Below are 21,307 nucleotides of genomic sequence, written 5' to 3'. Positions count from 1 at the left end.
TGTTCAGAAGTGTCCTGATTTTAGACTTCCAGCTGCACGTTAGCATCCGGACTTCCCCTGGATTATATAATACAATGTGTGCTTTGGTAGCTACACTATATTCAGTATGCCTTGGTGTAAAAGAGTAAATGGTAGACCCTCCTTAAAAGCCCAGGACCAGGCATTTAGTCTGGCCTACCTTAAGCCACACACAGGAAGGGAGCTTTCCTTTCAGGGTGGTTCCCTTAGAAGGGGAATAAGAAGCTAGGCTCAGAGAGAATAAGAGGCCACTAAGATGAGAAGGAAGCCTAGGGATACATTGTATTCCATGAATTGCGTTGTGACTTTTGCTTTGAAAAAGCTGAGGTAGGCAGGTGTGTTTCTGCTTCTTTTGTCTGTAACCAATAAAAGTCTGAGAGAACTGCTAGAGTCTAACCTGAATCTGTCCTCTGACAAGCCAAAGTATGCTCATGGTGTGACAGTTGAATACATTTATTTTGTGCCATTTTTTTAGACTTCAGTTCACTATTCAGTCATAGGCTTAAAAAATTTACAGAACAGTAGTTTGGTTTCTGGACTGGTAAAAGCAAACCTTTTTCCAGAGTTAGCAAGTTTGGAAACTAGTGGTCAAAATATTAGGCTCCAAAAGGTTAGCTGCAAGAGTAATATTGGAAAATATTTCTACACAGAAAGAATGGTGGATGCACAGAAACATCTCCCAGTGGAGCCAATAACGGCAAAAACAATGACAGTTCAAGAAAGCATGGGACAAGAAAAGAGGATCATTAATTGCAAAGAAGTGAGGGAAGTGTCAGATCAACTGGGATCTATGACACTGTAGCAGCAAGTAAACTGGGAACACTAGATGGGGCCTTATCTGCTATTATATTTTTTATGTTTTATATTTCATGTTTTTCTAATGGTGAAGACCAGCAAGTCATAAGTGCATAAACCCCATCAGAAGAGACATTAAACCGCATCTCCAAATGTTTGGAAATTTGACAGTTGAAAGTTGGCAACCCTATCCTGCGTGGACAGTTTATAGCTGCTACTCTCTTCAGGTCTTGCTCATGAAACGTGCTTAGGAATTTTTCACCTCCAAGTTATATACTTAGAACCTAATGGAGCCAAATGGAAAGCAAAAGTAAATGGTGTTATTAGTTACTAGCAATAAGGACTCATTCAAAACAAGTAGCCCAAAATGTTTCAAGATTTTGTTAAGATCGCAGTACACAGGGTAGTTGCTAGCTCATCAGTGCTCTTGGCTACATTTATCCACCATTATAATGAGTCAAATACCCACAAACCTGGATTTCCTAAACATTCTTGGACACAAACAGGACCCTGGAGGAAATGTGGACTGAAGCAGTCAACTAGGGCCTGGGAGGAGACAGTGCTACAGCAGAATTATCTACCTTCAGCCCCAAATCAGTCAGGAGAGAAAGAAAATACACTCACCATGCAGACCTGTCAGCCCCTTCCTTAAATTATTTGAAGGAAACTAGAGTACATGACAAGTAAGCCTATAATGTTGAAGAATTATACTTTAGTTTCAACGAAAACATGTATCAAGAAGTCAAACATTACAATAATGGGAAGAAAAAAACAAGACATTTTTCTTACTGTAAACAGGGTTTTTTGTAGCGAGTAGGATTAATTAACTATGACATATGGGGCAATGTCATCCAACTGTGCCGAACGGACCCATCTATGAAGCTCAGAAGCGCTTTTACTACTAAGCAGGTGTAGGAGTTCCCTCCAATGCGCACTCTTCTCATGAACCCCCCACTTGATTTTTAAGGCTTTAGTGAGATAGTCAACTCTTCAGGAAGGCAGGGGTGGTATTAAGCATGGCTAATTCATCCTGCTCTCTACAGAGAACCCTGTTTACGGTAAGCAGACTTGCTTTCTCCGTCGACAAGCCAAGCTGAATTAATGATGAGACGCGTAGAGTCCCAAGCTGAGAGTTGCACAGTGGAACACACACCCAAATTTTAAAAGCCTGGCACACACAAAAGCCAGGGGATACGTGCGTGGCTGGGCCGTGCACATTTTAAAAATGACCCAGCCACAAACGTATCCCCCGGTACACGTGGAAGTGACGGACTCTTAGAAAGGGGCGGGCCGGGGGCCGACCACACAGCGGCCATTAGGGGTCCTGTCCCATTAGACCCAGCTGGTGCGTGGAACTTACTTCAGCTATTCAGATGAAGTTTTTGTTTGTTTTTTTTAATTTAGGAAAAGGTAGAAAAAGAGGTTTTAGAGGTCAAGGAGGAGAGGGGAAAAGGGAGGCAAAGAGGATAGGAAAGTTTCCTCCCAGTCCGCTCCTTGATTGGAGCGGCCTGGGAGGGAACCGGCATAGGCCCGATTGCATTGCCACACTTTTTTTTTTTTTTTTTTTTTTTTTTTTTTAAATACTCCCCTTGCATGCACAAGACACCACCCGCCCACACATGCATGCACCAAAATAAAAATCGGGTGCATGTGTGCATACGGGAATCTTATTTTATAACATGCATGTGCCAACTCACACGTTATAAAATCATCGCATCCATGGGTTTTAAAATTTACCCCTTCTTGAATAAACAACTCGGCTCTCTTGTGGAGGGTGAACTACTGGGTGAACAGGCTGTGCAAAAATCACTTGCCCAAGATTACTGTTTGTCTACCATGGAGACAGGACAGCAACTGAAAAATCCATTGCTCCTACTTGAAGGAATCAGAAGGCCTGCCAGAGCACATAACAGTCAGTTGAACAAGGAATGATTGCAACTGCTACTCCAAGATTGTTGGGACTGTAGAATACAAACAGTGAGAGTGAGACAGACAGTGAAATGATGTGTGTACCAGAGAGAGAAAGCCTGTGTGAGAGGGGACAGAGGGTGTGTATGTGAGAGAGAGTGGGACAGAGCGGAACAGAGGGAGCCTATCTTAGGGGCTATAAGAGAGGGGTCAGACTGGGAGTGGAGAGCCAGGAGGTGTTAATAGAGTAGAAGTTGAGCCTGGAGTGGGAGAAGAGATGGTGGGGTCTGAGAGGGCAAAGTAAAAAAGGTCTGGTCAGGGAAGTAGGGAGAGAGATGGAAGGGACATTCTTAAAATGTACTTCTAGGGAAATTCTGCTCAAAATATTTAAAGCTCTGCATCTTTGAGTAAAGCGCAGTTGCTTATTTGTAACAGGTATTCTCCCAGGACAGCAGGATGTTAGTCCTCACAGGTGACATCATTAGATGGATCCTGGCACAGAAAATTTGTGAAAGTTTCTAGAACTTTGACTGGCACACTGAGCATGCCCAGCATGCCACTATCCGGGCATCCATGCGAGGTCCCCCTTCAATCTCGTAATATAGAAAGAAAAATCACAAATGAAAAAAATAAACACACCACCACACAGGAGAACCCAGCTCCGCGGGGTGGTGGGTGGGTTTCCTGAGGACTTACCTGTAACAGGTAAGCAGTTGCTTACCTGTTACAGGTAAGCAACTGCGCTTTCTCCTAGGATAAGTAGGATGGTAGTCCTCACAGATGGATGAAAGCAAGCTCCAGGCAGCTCCTGGCAACAGCCAAAACCAACAGGTACCGAACGAGGTGCCAAAGGGCACAACTGTGGTGCTGTTGGTCAAATAGGAAGATATAGTCTCACTAGTGTCACACAGCAATACCGCTTAGACTGTTCTATCAAATCTACAATGATTTCACCTCACTTAGAACAATACCTATTGTAACAAATTGTTACCCCACACTAAATATTAAATACTGTAACAGCAACATTTCTTCAATGATTGTCAAATTCACATAAAGCAAAATTGCTTACCTGTAATAGGTGTTATCCCAGGACAGCAGGATGTAGTCCTCACATATGGGTGACATCACTGGACGGAACGCTATTATGGAAAACTTTGTCAAAGTTTCTAGAAACTTTTGACTGGCACACTGAGCATGCCCAGCATGCCTTGATCCCTCGAGCCACAGGGGTCTCCCTTCAGTCTCGTTTGTAGCAATAAGCTTTAGCAAAAAATAAAATAAAATATTTCGGACCCAACTCCACGGGTGGCGGGTGGGTTTCGTGAGAACTACATCATGCTGTCCTGGGATAACACCTATTACAGGTAAGCAATTTTGCTTTATCCCAGGTCAAGCAGGATGATAGTCCTCACATATGGGTGATTAGCAAGCTATAGGCTGAGTCATATGTGTATTGGACCAACAGCGTACAACTTGTGCAATGGGCACAACAACTGGTGTACTGTTGGAAAAAATGAGGCAGCCTGAAATCACAGCAGGTTGGATGTGGAAGGAGCTGGGATTATACTGGAAATAAGTTCTTTAAGACAGATTGTCCAAAGGCTGAATCTTGTTGTCCTTCCTTGTCCAAGCAGTAATGGGCTGCAAATGTGTGAAGAGAGCTCCATGTTGCAGCTTTGCATATGTCAGCAATTGGTACTGAACGATAGTGTGCTACCAAGGTTGCCATTGCTCTGAGTGCGCCTTTACTTGTCCCTGGAGAGACTTCTGCTTTTTTTTTTTTTAGAGCAGAAGTCTATACAATCTGCTAGCCAGTTAGAAAGAGTCTGTTTGCCCACTGCAATACCCGGTTTGTTTTTGTCAGAAGAAACAAACAGCTGGGTGGATTTTCTATGGACTTTAGAGCTGTCTAGATAATACGCCTTGGTGCGAGTAAGGTCTGGGAAAGAACGTGGACAAGTTTATAGACTGATTCAAGTGAAAGTAGTAATCACCTTGGAAAGGAATTTAGGGTGAATATGAAGTACCACTCGGTCATTTAGGAACCTGGTATAGGGTGAGTATGTTACAAGTGCTTGTAACTCACTAACTCTTCTAGCAGAACCTTCCATGTAAGAAATTTAACATCGCATGTATCTATGGGCTCAAAAGGAGAACACATGAGCCTTGCTAGTACTTCATTAAGGTCTCATTCTAGACTGGTGGCCGCAATGGGGATTTTAGTTGACTTAAACCTCTTAAACCTGCTGACAAGGGGTTGTGCTGAGTCTCTTGTGGTAAGCTGAGGTAGCACTCAGGTGTACCCTTCCTGACAAAGTCTGCAGACCAGAGTCTGAAAGGTGCCAGAAATAGTCTAACAAAGATGCTGTGGGGCAGGAAAAGGGGGTCAATACTTTCATGCATGCACCACGTGGTGAATCTTTTCCATTTACAACGATATGATTTTTGTGTGGAAGGCTTTCGTGAAGCTACAAGCACCTGAGAGACATTAGTTGAAAGATTGAGTGGTTGGAGGATCAAGCTTTCAACATCCAGGCTGTGAGGGATAGGGATTGAAGGTTGGGGTGTTGAAACCTGTCCTGGTCCTGTTATGAGAGTGGGTGTTGTGCCCAGGCAAATTGGTTCTCTGATCGAGAGGTCGAGAAGTATGGGAAACCATACTTGTCGAGGCCAAGACTGGGCTATGAGTATCATTGACCCTTTGCCCTGTTGTAGCTTCACTAGAGTTTTGGTTAGTAGCGGTATCGGGGGATACGTGTATAGAAGGTCTGAGTTCCAGGGGCGAGCAAAGGCGAGCAAAGGCATCCTTGGCTAACTGGCCTCTCTGTTTGTGCAGGGAGCAGAATTTGTCCACTTTGTGATTCAGTTTGGATGCAAAGAGGTCCATTGTTGGCTGACCCCAACGCTGAAAAATCCTGGTCACTACTAAAGGATCCAGGGACCACGCGTGGGTTTGGAACTGACGACTGAGGTGATCTGCAACTATGTTGTGAATGCCTGCTAGATAAGTGGCCCAGAGAAACATGGAATGTGTCAAATTTGTGCGGCTTCTTGGCAAAGGAGATAAGAGCCTGTACCCCCTTGTTTGTTCAGGTACCACATGGCAACTGTGTTGTCTGTCTGTATTAGTACAGTCTTGTGCAAAAGGCAGTCCTAGAATGCATAGAGCGCACAACGTATAGCTCGTAGTTCCAGGAAGTTGATTTGGAAAATTGCTTCGAGCTTCGTCCAAGTACCTTGAGTCTGAAGACTGTGTGTGCTCCCCACCCCAAGCTGAATGCATCTGTAGTTAAGGTTACTTGTGGAACTGGTTGCTGGAAAGGTAGATGTGTGAGCAAATTGTTCACATCCACCCACCAGAGGAGAGATGAATGTAACTGGTGAGTTATTTGAATTGGAGCGGACAGTAGTTGAATGGTTTGGAGCCACTGAGACTTTATTGTCTATTGTGTTATTCTCATGGCTAATCTGGCCATAGGAGTGACAAACTGTGGAAGCCATGTGGCCAAGCAGAGTTAGGAACTGATGGGGTGTCGCTTTTTGCACAGAGAGTTGGCTAAAGAGGATAGAGTCTCTGCGCGGTCTTTTGGTAGGAAGGATTTGGACACTGTGGTGTTCAATTCTGCTCAGATGAACTGAAGAAGGCGAGATGGTACAAGAAGGGATTTTTGGTAGTTTATTAGAAAACCCAACAAGTGAAGTAATTTGTGTGCTTGAGTGAGTTGAGATATCCTTGTCTTGACTGGCTTTTGATGAGCCAGTCGTCTAGATAAGGAAAAACATATATGCTTTCTTTGCGTAGATGGGCCACTGCTAGGCACTTTGTAAAGACTCGGGGTGCTGAGGCAAGGCCGAATGGCAGTACCCGGTATTGAAAGTGTTGATGACCCACCAGGAAGCGCAGGAAATTGCGATGAGGAGGGAATATTGGAATGTGAGCCTAAGCGTCTTGAAGATCCAGAGAACAAAGTCAATCTCCTGTTAGAAGAAGGGGAAGCATGGTGCTAATGATACCATTCTGAACTTTTCTTTCCGCAGAAATTTGTTGAGATTTTGGAGATCTAAGATGGGACGTAGGCCTCCTGTTTTCTTTGGAATGAGAAAATATCGGGAGTAGAATCCTCTGCCCTGCTGAGGTCGGGGAACTGGTTTTACAGCCCTGGCTCTCAGGAGGGTGGACAATTCTGCTTGCAAAAGTGTTGAATGATCTTTGTGTACCCAAGGTGAGTTTGGTGGAAAATCCTTGCATATTGTAAGAAAATCCAGATGGTACCCTTGATTGATAATGGAGAGTACCCATTGATCTGTTGTGATGTTTGACCAATTGGGAAAGAAAAAGGAAATCCAACCTCCTACTGGTAGATTTGGGGCCGGATTGATGGAGTGACTGTTCTCTGGTGGGATTTTCAAAAACCTGTTGCAGGGCCTGTTTGAGGTGGAGGTTGTGGCCTAGGTGCCTCGGCTGTCTAGATTGAACTCTCTGGGATGGTCTTGAAACACTACCACGAGATGCTGGAGGATAGTATCGTCATGGTCTGTAATAGGGTTTTCTAGTGTGATACATTACAGGAGGACCTTGCAAGACTGGAAGATTGGGCATCCAATGGCAGATGAAATTTAATGTGGACAAGTGCAAGGTGTTGCATATAGAGAAAAATAACCCTTGCTGTAGTTACACGATGTTAGGTTCCATATTAGGAGCTACCACCCAGGAAAAAGATCTAGGCATCATAGAGGATAATACTTTAAAATTATTGCCTCGGTGTGCTGCAGCAGTCAAAAAAGCAAACAATGGAAAATGTCATAATGCCTCTATAATCGCTCCATAGTGAGACCACACCTTGAATACTGTGTACAATTCTGGTCGCCGCATCTCAAAAAAGATATAGTTGCGATGGAGAAGGTACAGAGAAGGGCAACCAAAATGATAAAGGGGATGGAACAGCACCCCTATGAGGAAAGGTTGAAGAGGTTAGGGCTGTTCAGCTTGGAGAAGAGACGGCTGAGGGGGGATATGATAGAGGTCTTGAACGAGTAGATGTGACTCAGTTATTTGCACTTTTGAATAATAGAAGGACTAGGGGCATTCCATGAAGTTAGCAAGTAGCACATTTAAGACTAATCGGAGAAAATTCTTTTTCACTCATCGCACAATAAAGCTCTGGAATTTGTTGCCAGAGGATGTGGTTAGCGCAGTTAGTGTAGCTGGGTTCAAAAAAGGTTTGGATATGTTCTTGGAGGAGAAGTCCATTAACGGATATTAATCTAGTTTACTTAGGGAATAGCCTCTGCTATTAATTGCATCAGTAGCATGAGATCTTCTTAGTGTTTGGATAATTGCCAGGTTCTTGTAGCCTGGTTTGGCCTCTGTTGGAAACAGGATGCTGGGCTTGATGGACCCTTGGTCTGACCCAGCATGGCAATTTCTTATGTTCCTAGTTGTCCTTCGTGTAGAAGATGGTGTGTCTGTTGGAACAGCTGAGAGTTGTCGTAGAGTCTCAGAGTGTTCTTTTAATTGTACTACTGCTGCTTGCAATTTGTCTCCAAAGAGGTTCTCGCCTGTAAAAGGTAGGTCTGCCAATTTGTCATGAATTTCAGACCTGAGGTCAGAAGCTTTCAACTAGGCACATCTACGGCACTAATTCCCATTGCAACCATCCTGGATGATGTTTCAAAACAGTCATGAGCTGCACGGATCTCGTGCTTTCCTGCCTCTAGGCCCTTATGAATGACATTAGTGTTGCGGCCCCGGTCACGAGTGCCATGACTGGGACCTTACCTTCTATGTTGGGCTCCGGTTCGGGGGGCGCCGCGGTGGGCACCGGGTTCCGGTCTCGATTCCAGGTGGCTGCCGCGTGGCGCTGGCGGGCCGACGGGATACATCTTCGGCGGAGTCTCCACGAGGGAGACGCTGTCGCCTCGCTGATATAGCCCCTTCTCCCTGGGTGTGCGTGCGCGCGAAAGGCTAGGAGTTAAAGGGCCTTTCCTGCCTTGGGCGCCCCGCCACCCTTTCTGAAGTCAGATGCCAGCAAATACTTAAGGCTGGCATCTGCCTCAGCTTACTGCCTTGCAACAAGTTTGCTGATCGTTACAGTGTGCCGCTGGAGTTCCTGCTTGTAATTGTTCCAGTTGCCTGCTTCAGTTCCAGCCTTGCTCCTGGTTCCTGTTCCAGTTGCCTGCTTCAGTTCCAGCCTTGGTCCTGGTTCCTGTCCAGTTGCCTGCTTCAGTTCCAGCCTTGATCCTGGTTCCTGTTCCAGTTGCCTGCTTCAGTTCCAGCCTTGGTCCTGGTTCCTGTCCAGTTGCCTGCTTCAGTTCCAGCCTTGATCCTGGTTCCTGTTCCAGTTGCCTGCTTCAGTTCCAGCCTTGATCCTGGTTCCTGTTCCAGTTGCCTGCTTCAGTTCCAGTCCTGGTTTGTGTCCGCCTTTGGTGCCAGCCTTGGTCCTTGACCTCAGAACTTCTCATCGGATTCTCCTCTTGCCTAAGTCCCAGCAGCCTGGCTCCTATGGGCTCCCCCCGGGAGAGCGCGGGCTTCCAGGGTGAAGATCCTTCTCTTCAATCCGTCCAGTATCTGCCTCCCGGCCTGTTCCGCTAGTCTGGAGACTATTTCCATCTTCTCCGTCAGGCCGGCCTAAGAGTCCACTAAACCGCTTTAACAGTTAGTAAGGGTATTGTTAAGGAATTGACTCAGTTAATTCTTGTATTTGTTTCCACAAATTGCATTGATACTGAGTCATATACAGCCAATATGACGCAATTCTTGAGATCAGCATTGACCCTTGGAAAATCTTCTGGCAAAGAATCTAAAAATGTTTGTTCCTTCCCAGGAGGCATCGATGAGTGAGGGCGAATTCTCTGACTTCTTTTGGGCAGATTCCACCACTAAAGACTGGTGTGGAAGCTGAGGTTTCTGGAAGCCTGGTATGTGTTGAACCAGGTAAGTGGCGTCAGTCCGCTTATTCACTGGTGGTATAGAATTAGGGTGCTCCCACAACCTATGCTGAAGATCCACCAGTACTTCATGCAGAGGGATTGCTAGAACTTCTTTAGGAAGATCTACAAACTGCAAAACCTTGAGGGTTTTCTGTCTGGTGTCCTCCTCTGTTTCTAACTGGAATGGTATGGTATCTGCCATTTCTTTCACAAAGTTTGAAAAAGAGAGGTCCTCCGGGTGGTGATTTTCTTCTCTCTTCCAGTGGGAATGGATCGGATCAAATATCATCCGATTAAGATTTGCTGTTTTCTTCCTCCCAGGTGTCTGAAGAAGGCCGCCGTAAAGGAGTGGAGTGAGGAATAAAGAGGCATCAAAGGCATCGATGGTTTCATCGGCGGCATCGAGGCCTGTCCAAACCCTGGAGGCACCAACAGCACCGGGAGCCCTATCAGCTGCGATGGCGCTGATGGCCATGAGAGACCCGATGTCCCGGCCACCAGCTCTGGGAACTTTGGTCTCAGGACCAAAGAACTGGACGGCATTGACTGCCGCTGCATGTCATCCTCCTCCTCAGATCCGGTGATGGGAATCTGTCCCGAGGAGGGCATTGGTGGCCGTTGGGGAACCAGAGCCCCTGGGCACCAGTTGTGTCAGAAGGACACAGAGTAGGACATCCAGACGCTCGAGCAGGGGCGCCAAGAGAGATGTTTGGCAGGCTCTGGTGCCGGTTCAACATACCACAGTGCTTGGAGCACCACACTGCACCCTGCGGTCCAACACCTGGAGTCTGATGAAGACAGGACTGATGGAAGGGGACAAAGCATCACCAGAGCCTCCACGGAACCCCGAGGCGGCTCGGTGCCCGGCACCACCAACGGTGGGGAACGCCTGGGACTCCCGGGCCTATAGGAGGATGGGGCCTCCTCGCCATGGGGGTCTCTTCAGTGTGGCATGGCTATCACCGGTGCCACACTGGAACCGGAGCCATGTGCCAATGGCAAGTGGCGTCTATGCATGTGAAACTTCCCACGGTGCTCGGTATGGTCTTTCCCCAGCACAGAGGAAGCTAAGACATGGTGGAAGGAGGACAACCAATGGGACAGTGATATACCGGGGTACAAATTATATTGCAATGACAGAGAGGAGCACCTGGGAGGCGGTGTGGCGCTTTATGTCCGGGATGGCATAGAGTCCAACAGGATAAACATCCTGCATGAGACTAAATGCACAATTGAATCTTTATGGGTAGAAATCCCTTGTGTGTCGGGGAAAACTATAGTGATAGGAGTATACTACCGTCCACGTGGTCAAGATGGTGAGTGACAATGAAATGCTAAGAGAAATTAGGGAAGCTAACCAAATTGGTAATGCGGTAATAATGGGAGATTTCAATTATCTGTCAATATTAAAGTGGAACCAAATCAAATTAAATGATAATAGCTATAGAAGGCGTCAGCAAGCCTGACCATTGTGTGACTTTTTAATCAAGACACCAACCGGTCTTCTCAATCATTCGCCTTCTTTGTATTTTTATTAATTCAAAAAATATTTATCACATTTTTTTCTTTTTCTTAAAACGTCCTCCGTTGGTAAAGATAGACTCTTAATCATTTAATACTTAAACATATTGCAGCCCTTTAAGTATTAAATGATTAAGAGTCTATCTTTACCGACGGAGGACGTTTTAAGAAAAAGAAAAAAATTTGATAAAAAATTAGAGATGTGAATCGGAACTGAAATCCGAACCGATTCTGGTTCCGATTCACATCTCTATAAAAAATATTTTTTGAATTAATAAAAATACAAAGAAGGCGAATGATTGAGAAGACCAGTTGGTGTCTTGATTAAAAAGTCACACAATGTCAGGCTTGCTGACGCCTTCTATAGCTATTATCATTTAATTTGATTTGGTTCCACTTTAATATTGACAGCATATGGTTTTGGTGGATAACTTTTGACTCTTCGTGTTAATAGATTTCAATTACCCCAATATCGGCTGGGTAAATGTATCATTGGGACACGCTAGAGAGAGAGATACAGTTCCTGGATGGAATAAATGATAGCTTCATGGAGCAATTGGTTCAGGAACAGACGAGAGGGGGAGCAATTTTAGATCTAATTCTCAGTGGAGCACATGATTTGGTGAGAGAGGTAATGGTGGTGGGGCTGCTTGGCAATAGTGATCATAACATGATCACATTTGAATTAATGACTGGAAGGGGGACAGTAAGCAAATCCACGGCACTCGTGCTAAACTTTCAAAAGGGAAACTTTAATAAAATGAGAAAAATAGTTAGAAAAAACTGAAAGGAGCAGGTACAAATGTAAAAAATGTGCAAGAGGCGTGGTCATTGTTAAAAAATACCATTCTAGAAGCACAATCCAGATGTATTCTACACATTAATGCGGAAAGTAGGTAAAACAATTACCGGCATGGTTAAAAGGGGAGGTGAAAGAAGCTATTTTAGCCAAAAGATCTTCATTCAAAAATTGGAAGAAGGATCCAACAGAAGAAAATAGGATAATGCATAAACGCTGGCAAGTTAAAACGTAAGACCTTGATAAGATAGGCTAAGAGAGAATTTGAAAAGAAGTTGGCCGTAGAGGCAAAAACATTTTTAAATATATCCGAAGCAGAAAGCCTGTGAGGGAGTCAGTTGTACCATTAGAAGATCGAGGGGTTAAAGGGGCACTTAGAGAAGATAAGGCCATCGCGGAAAGATTAAATGATTTTTTTGCTTCGGTGTTTACTGAAGAGGATGTTGGGGAGGTACCCGTAATGGAGAAGGTTTTCATGAGTAATGATTCAGATGGACAACCAAATCATGGTGAACCTTGAAGATGTGGTAGACCTGACTGACAAAATGAAGAGTAGTAAATCACCTGGACCAAATTGGTATACACCCCAGGGTTCGGAAGGAACTAAAAAATGAAATTTCAGACCTTAGTAAAAATTTGTAACCTATCATTAAAATCATCCATTGTACCTGAAAACTGGAGGGTGGCTAATGTAACCCCAATATTTAAAAAGGGCTCCAGGGGCGATCCGGGAAACTAACTAGAGACCATTTAGCCTGACTTCAGTACCAGGAAAAATAGTGGAAAGTGTTCTAAACATCAAAATCACAGAACATATAGAAAGACATGGTTTAATGGAACAAAGTCAGCATGGCTTTACCCAGGGCAAGTCTTGCCTCACAAATCTGCTTCACTTTTTTTTTGAAGGAGTTAATAAACATGTGGATAAAGGTGAACCGGTAGATGAGGTATACTTCGATTTTGAGAAGGCATTTGACAAAGTTCCTCAAGAGAGGCTTCTAGGAAAAGTAAAAAGTCATGGGATAGGTGGCGATGTCCTTTCGTGGATTACAAACTGGCTAAAAGACAGGAAACAGAGAGTAGGATTAAATGGACAATTTTCTCAGTGGAAGGGAGTGGGCAGTGGAGTGCCTCAGGGTTCTGTATTGGGACCCTTACTTTTCAATATATTTATAAATGATCTGGAAAGAAATACGAATGAGAATAAAATTTGCAGATACAAAATTGTTCAGAGTAGTTAAATCACAAGCAGATTATGATAAATTGCAGGAAGACTTTGAGAGACTGGAAAATTGGGCATCAAAATGGCAGATGAAATTTAATGTGGACCAGTGTAAGGTGATGCATGTAGGGAAAAATAACCCCTGCCATAGTTACACAATGTTAGGTTCCATATTAGGTGCTACTATCCAAAAAAGAGATCTACGCGTCACAGTGGATAACACATTAAAATCATCGGTTCAGTGTGCTACGGCAGTCAAAAAAGCAAACAGAATGTAGCACCTAAGTCAGCTTAATTAATAGCAGGTAATGGACTTCTCCATTGATACAGAGGCATTATGACATTTTCCGTTTTATTCACCATTCCCTTTCTAATAAGGGAATGGTGAATAAAACGGAAAATGTCATAATGCCTCTATCGCTCCATGGTGAGACCACACCTTGAATACTGGGTACAATTCTGGTCGCCGCATCTGAAAAGATATAATTGTGATGGAGAAGGTACAGATAAGAGATATCAAAATAATGGGAATGAACAGCTCCCCTATGAGGAAAGACTAAAGAGGTTAGGACTTTTCAGCTTGGAGAAGAGACGGCTGAGGGGGGATATGATAGAGGCGTTTAAAATCGTGAGAGATCTAGAACGGATAGATGTGAATCGGTTATTTACGCTTTTGGATAATGGAAGGACTAGGGGGCATTTCATGAAGTTAGAATGTGGCACATTTAAAACTAATCTGAGAAAGTTCTTTTTCACTCAACGCACAATTAAACTCTGGAATTTGTTGCTAGAGGATGTGGTCAGTGCAGTTAGTATAGCTGTGTTTAAAAAAGGATTGGTTAAGTTCTTGGAGGAGAAGTCCATTACCTGCTATTAATTAAGCTGACTTAGAAATCAGCCACTGCTATTACTAGCAACAGTAGCATGGAATAGACTTAGTTTTTGGGTACTTGCCAGGTTCTTATGGCCTGGATTGGCCACTGTTGAAAACAGGATGCTGGGCTTGATGGACCCTTGGTCTGACCCAGAATGGCATGTTCTTATGTTCTTAAGTCCAGGAAAACACCGAAATCGGTGAGGGTCGACCACCGGCTTCTTGGAAGAACTTGCTGGGGGCATGGAAAGGGGCAGGGTATCCATTGGTTCCCCTCAAGCAAGTCAGCATGGATGGAGTAGACTTCTTTGGCCCAAACATTTCTCCATTTTATCAAGCCGAGCACGACAGCCTTTGAGGTTCATCTGATCGTACAGCTGACACCCTTGGTCATCATGCGATGCCCCCAGGCAGAGGATGCAGACCTGTGATGGACATGGTCCGCAGGCATTGGGGATACCAATGCATACAGACGCCATAAAAGTAAGCTGGCAAATGGTTGATGGCCAGCGGCCACCTGGGAGTGACACGTTGGGAATTGACTGGAAAGAAGGTAGAGATAGTAAAATTACCTACCGTGCCAAGAAGCAGCACTGACTGGAGAAGGGGGACCCAACATAGGAGGGGCAAAAAATGCTGCTTTTAAGCACGAAAGATAATTGAACAGCAGAGCACAAAAAACTGTGAGGCAACTTTCACCATTGGGGGGGGGGGGGGGGGGGAGACTGAAATGGAACCTTGCGTGGATGCATGGATAGTGGCATACTCAGTGTGCCAGTCAAAGTTTTAGAAACTTTGACAAAAGTTTTCCATGCCGGCTCCATCTGATGATGCTACCCATCTGTGAGGAATATCATCCTGCTTGTCCCTAGGAGGATAACTTCTCTGTATTACATTTTAAATTTATTATTCAAAAAACTTAGAATTTAAAATTTTTGTGCGCAGAATCCCCCAGGAGTACAGAAAGCCCATCTAGCACCAGGATATCTTCCATTTAAATATTCATACAATCAACATTTGATTTATGTTTTGCAATTTCCACTGTGCCATAATCTTATACGGCACTACTTTTTAAATTTGGACCATAACACCCATGCCGAGGGGTGTTATGAAGGTTCAAATTTAAAGAGTAAGCAGTGCCTTATATGATTACGGCACAGTGGAAATTGTGAAACAAAGATCAAATGCTGATTGTATGAATATTTGATTATTTGCATTTTGATCTGTATAACCCCTCTTTTTTCTGTTTGTGATCTTCCGTTTAAATGTATACACCCCTCAAATGTATGGCTTCAGTGCTAAAAAGATAATGCCCTTGATCTCTGGCAGTAAAAGAGGAGACTACTGATTATTATCCTCCTTGCTATCAGGTTAAAGGGAAGAGACACGAGTTATAGATCTTGCTCCTATATTAGCAGAGAGGGCTTGACTGCCAGAGGAATTGGAAGGTGGATAGACAACTAGATGAGTTAGAAACCATACACCAACAGGGTTGTGCTGGGATGAGGAGGGAAAGCTTTGCTCAGTTCTAGCATACTTTTAGAGCCTCTTTTTCCATCAACTGCAATTGTGGAAATGCATAGAGTGGATCTGCCTCCCACTTTAGCTCTGAAGGACAGGGGGGCTAAATTACCAAAACATAGACCTTGAAGAATGTGAAGTATTGGGACTACTGCTAGTATTCCAAAATAACTTCCTCCAAATTATTCTAATCACCTTCCCCCTACCCAAAACGCTCTCGAGGTCTACTGGCAGGGATGAAAGTTTCACAGAGCAGGGGAAAAGGCTTCTTAGAAAGTGTGTGTGTGTGTGTGTGGGGGGGGGGGTGGCAGCACCATGGCCCCGAAGACAACTGATTGAGGAAGGGACATTGCTCCCTTTGATAGGAATAAGACTGTCTCCTTTTTGGAGTAAAATGGGGTTGTCATCGTGAAATGCTCCTGGGTCTTTCCAGATGACATTGGCAGAGCTCTGAACGCATATACAACATTTCCCACTGGAGCAGGGTTCAAGGATGGCCTTGAATGTACTGAAGACTATTAAGACTTCTGTACAGATAGTGCCTGATGCTCCTGTGTCATATCGGCACACCTTCAGAGACTAAAATCAGGTCATCTTAAGATGCCTGCATTGGGCTCCATGCAGGAGCTCCCAAGCTGCACTACTTTTGTTTGCAAAAGCACTATAGAATAAATAGATTTCAGCATTTCCAGATGTAGAGGGAGATCCCCAAATTGGGAGGCCATGATGTCTATGCCAAAGGCCCAAAGCTTTCGCACGAGCACACTGCGTTGATAGCACTGGGCCCCAACAGGAACATCTGTTCTGGCACCCTGCACTTTCAGTCCTGCTCTACCCCAAAACTATGACAGATCTGGAATCTGGTGCCATAGGAAGGGGAAGCCCTGTTCAAGGAGCCTCTGTTCAACTTGAGTTTATTTGAAGCAAGTGTCTCATGGTAATTGATCAAAGACTTATATATAGAAACAAAAAACAAAAGCTATTTTCTCTTTTCATTCATGTTTTGTTTTGTTTTTGCAGCACTGAATATGTTGAGGGGCTGCCTAATCAGCGATGAAAAAGAAAAACAAGCCCCCAAGCTCAAAAACAAACAGTAGATCAGACAAAAAAAAAAACTGAGGGGCTCACAAGGCAGCACACGTGCATGGGAACTTCCACATGGTCAGTAGTAAACGTTCTACTGAGCTAGAGAGATGGGTCCGTTTGGCGCTGTTGGATAACATCACACCAGATGTCAGCTAATTCAACCCTGCTTGCCGACTGAGAAAAACATGTAATCACAACGGTTGTGAGAACATATTCCTGGGTTTTACTCCTGCATCATTAAGCCCCTGGAAGTAGGATTTGCAGCCTTGCACAATTTCCTACTTGAGGATCCCTAGATAAGGACGGAGTACATCAAAATTCTCCAAGGTTAGGAAAGAAAATTGTTTAAAATCAATTTAGATTACTACACCTTAAAAAAAAAAAAAAAGTCAGATTGAAAAAAAGTTTCCTTATTCCATTTACAACTCATTTAAAATAATTTTGTACTCATGTCCCAGCTTACTTGCTAGATTTGTGTAAGCTAATCTAACCAAACTTTCAATAAAAAATATTTCAGCTGAAATGTTCTTTGTAAAGGCTTATTTTATGTAAAATATACATGCTATCAGAAGACTGTTGTACATCTCAACCTCATTTAAAAAGCCCTTAAATTTCTGAAAACCTGGTAAATCACTAATTTTGCTTATAATATAAAAATGAACTATAATAGGAAAGGGTACTGATATTAAATCAGAGATGTGATTTGATCAGTGCATGCACCCCCATACTTAATATACAGTAAAGCTTCTGGAAAGCCCAAACCAAAAGGGACGTCACCAAGTGATGTCAGCTCATAAACAGCTCTGTGTGGCTGCAGCAAAATCATTTGTCCACTGTTTCCTAGGAAAGCTTGTCAGTATATGCACTCACGCTACTAGAGGCTTTTCTTAGAACTAAGGTCTCCATCTGCCATCAACAAGTTACAGCTAAAGAGCTAACAGCTGGTGAAGGCAAATTTACGTTTCAATTAAACAGCTGAGCAGTAGCGAGAAGGAAAAAAACTCATCTTTTCTTCAAAAATAAATTACAGACTTCACTGGAATTCAAGCCAACTCGAAAGGTAGACTGCAAAACAGTCTGCTGGATTCAGCCTATTATCCACCAATAACTGAGGACACTATAAAACTAAATTCTTCAGAATCTCACCAAGGCTTCTACAGACACACAGCATTAAGAATCTATAAAAAAAAAAATACGACTGAATGCAACCTCCAATGTGCTCAAAAGAATGGGTAAGTAATATCTCTTTTTTACAAGAAATGCTAGTGCTAGCAAAGAAAAAAATAATACAAGTAGTTAGCAAAGAATTTCTGAATCAAGTGAACACTGAAATTGTGATATCTGGAATATTTCACTGCTTAATTTTTCAGCAGTCTATACCTTAAATGAGGTTTCTGATCAGTTAAATAGCAGTCTTTATTAAACACTGATTTCTGTTCTTGGAATATGATAGCATTTCAGAATTCTTGTTCAGAAAGAATAGAACATGCACTGTATTAAAATGCTTTACAGTGGTGTTCAGATTTTATCATGTGCATTTAAAATATCTAATGAATACATTTTGTCGTCTTCCCAAATTATATTCTGCAGGCTTACATTCCAAGTGGCCATTAGGGACTCCTATGTTAACAGCACTATATGTAATGAGTGTGGTTTCAGAAGTGATGCCTGCTTGGGGCATGGCGTGTCCACCAAAATGCCGCTGTGAGAAGCTGCTCTTTTACTGTGACTCTCAGGGCTTTCACTCAGTACCAAACCACATTGACAAGGGCTCCCTGGGTTTGTCACTGAGACATAACGTTATTTCTGAACTTCAGCAGGATCAATTTGCAAGCTTCAGTCAACTTACATGGCTTCATTTAGATCATAATCAAATTGCAACTGTACAGGAAGATGCTTTTCAAGGACTGTACAAACTCAATGAATTAATCTTAAGTTCAAACAAAATTTCATATTTATCAAATACTACTTTTAGCCAACTTCTTAATCTACAAAATTTAGACGTATCTTTTAATCAGTTACCATCCCTGCATCCAGAACTATTCTATGGACTTCGCAAATTACAAAGCTTACATTTGCGATCCAACTTCTTGCGAACTATCCCTGTTCGCCTTTTCTGGGACTGTCGTAGTTTGGATTTTCTGGATCTGAGCACAAATCGTTTGCGAAGTTTGTCTCGCAATGGATTTGCAGGATTAGTCAAACTGAGAGAGCTTCACCTAGAGCACAATCATCTGACAAAGATTAATTTTGCTCATTTCCTACGGCTAACTGGTCTACAAACACTCTTCTTACAGTGGAACAAAATTAGCAACTTGACATGTGGGATGGAGTGGACCTGGGATACTTTAGAAAAGCTAGATTTAACTGGAAATGAAATTAAAGCCATCGAATTGACAGTATTTGAAACCTTGCCGTCCCTTAAAATACTCCTAATGGATAACAACAAGTTACAGACTCTGGATTTTAAGCTTCTAAATTCACTGAAGTCATTAGCTACTGTGGGCCTTTCTGGCAATCCTTGGGAATGCAACTCAAAAGTGTGTGCATTAGCCACATGGCTGAGTAGTTTCAAAGGTCGTTGGGAGCACTCAATACTGTGCCACAGTCCAGACCACACCCAGGGAGAGGATATTCTTGATGCAGTTTATGGATTTCAGCTATGCTGGAATTTATCAGCCGTGGTAACATCCATAACTACAAGTTACAAACCTCTTATCACTGAATCTACAGTGAGATCAAGTTCAAATTTATATGTGGGAGACAGAGAAAGTCAAACTACTGCAAGCACAGCAGTTACTACTGATGAACATTCCCTTGAGCTTGACAATGCCATCTTCACTCAGCAGGTAATTACTGGAACAATGGCTTTATTGTTTTCTTTCTTTTTTATTATTTTTATAGTGTTCATCTCCAGGAAATGCTGCCCTCCCACTTTAAGGAGAATTAGACAATGCTCAGTGATTCAAAACAGACAGCTCCGATCCAAAACACAGTTGCATGTGTCAAACACATCTGAACAAGGACCATATAATGAATATGAACCTCCCCATGAAGGGCCCTTCATCATCATTAATGGCTATGGACAGTGTAAGTGTCAACAGCTGCCATATAAGGAATGTGAAGTATAAAATGTACAGGGTAGAAAATTAACATTTTAAAAACAGACTTTTATGTATAGTTCTAGTCTTTATAAATGTTTCACCTTGATTTTGCAAAGTTTAATAACTTATTTGCAGTGACATTAAAAAAAAAATTTATGAAGAAAATTATGAAGTCTTACTTTGAGAGAGTTAAGGAAATTAATATGAAGGTTGCACTCATAATTTTCAAACCTGTGTAACTAGCTGCACTCACTCTTTCTTGTAATTGTTTCACCATATGTAAACATTTTGACTCAAGATCTCCATACTAAGCTTTAACATCAGAAACTTATTGGTATAGACAGAAAAAATGAGTTACAGCTAAAATGATCACAGGAAGAAAGCATCTCTCCATTTCTTTATTGCTTTTATTAATGTTAATATCAACTATTTTTGCTATAATATTTTAGCATTATCTTCATCTGGTAAGGTGCTAAAACTTTTTTTTAAACCTACCTTTTGTATCCTCCCCAGCTAATATCCTTAGTTTTGCTGGTCTAAATACATCTTTTCTTTAGATGGATTTTTACAATTCAGAGCATAATTCACAGTAATTTAACAGGACACTGTAGTTTTGGATTTGCCAAAAACTGATTTGTGGTTTGAGATCAAAACTTTTTTTGGGAAGTGGGGTTGGATGTAAGCTTTATGATATTAGCAGTTAAAGCTAATGAAAAATTCCTAAAGAATTCCCACTCAAACAGTTTACACATCTAGACAAAAATAAAAAGATTCTCTCTGCAGATAAAGCTACACACTGCAATAACCAGATTCCACTGTCTGCTTCTACTGGCAACAGGATATTATCAATCTCCAGTCAAGACTGACTGCAAATTATGACTTAGCTTTCTAAACCTATACAAATTCTGAAAATAAATATTAATATACAAGTTTTTGAAAATGCACTCATGCCAGGAGAAAAGTGCAAAAGCATCTTTGGGTGCAAGAGACAGGAGGGGTGACAGAAGTGTCTTCTGCCCTGATCGGCGACTGGCGGGGGAGAAGTTGGTGGTGACGGGATGAGGGCCTGAGACGGCAGTGAGAGGCCTGTAGGGAAGAGGGGAGAGCGGAGAGGACAGTGTGCGAGGGGAAGAAAAAATGTGAGAGCTGCAGAGAGACAGGAGGAGGAAGAATGAGGGGGTAGGGTGATAAAGAGGGATATTGAGGAGCAAGGGGCTACTCCTGGATGGGATGAGTGAGGGAAGGGGCATGGAGTGAAGGAGGAGAGTGAGGGCTGCAACAGGGGTGGGGGTATTTGTTTGCTAGGAGAAATGCACTCACCATGTAATACAATGGGGCTGCTGCTGTCCATCTACTCGCAAACCCCCATCAAAACATTTTAAGGAGTGGAGTGTGAGAGTACAAGGCAATTGCATTTCACCCCTGGTGAGAACAAGTCCTGGAGAAAATCACTGTATATACACACACTTTGGAAACAAGCAAGACCAATATTAAGATGACATAAGTTAAAGAGTGTATTTCCTTGAAGT

General features: G+C 43.0%; 2 protein-coding genes across 2 annotated transcripts in view; one reads left to right on the top strand and one right to left on the bottom strand.

The window, feature by feature from the left end:
* Window positions 1-21,307, bottom strand: part of CTNNA1 (catenin alpha 1) — a 332,156-nt gene that overhangs the window by 130,972 nt on the left and 179,877 nt on the right.
* LRRTM2 (leucine rich repeat transmembrane neuronal 2) lies at window positions 18,225-20,161 on the top strand. The gene has a single exon (XM_029584063.1). It carries the CDS (start codon window positions 18,225-18,227, stop codon window positions 19,803-19,805), a length of 1,581 nt encoding a protein of 526 aa, XP_029439923.1. The 3' UTR covers window positions 19,806-20,161.

Source organism: Rhinatrema bivittatum, chromosome 18 (genome assembly GCF_901001135.1).
Source record: "Rhinatrema bivittatum chromosome 18, aRhiBiv1.1, whole genome shotgun sequence".
NCBI lineage: Eukaryota > Metazoa > Chordata > Amphibia > Gymnophiona > Rhinatrematidae > Rhinatrema > Rhinatrema bivittatum.
Note: the sequence above shows the minus strand (reverse complement) of the source record. Positions and strands in the feature narration are given on the sequence as shown.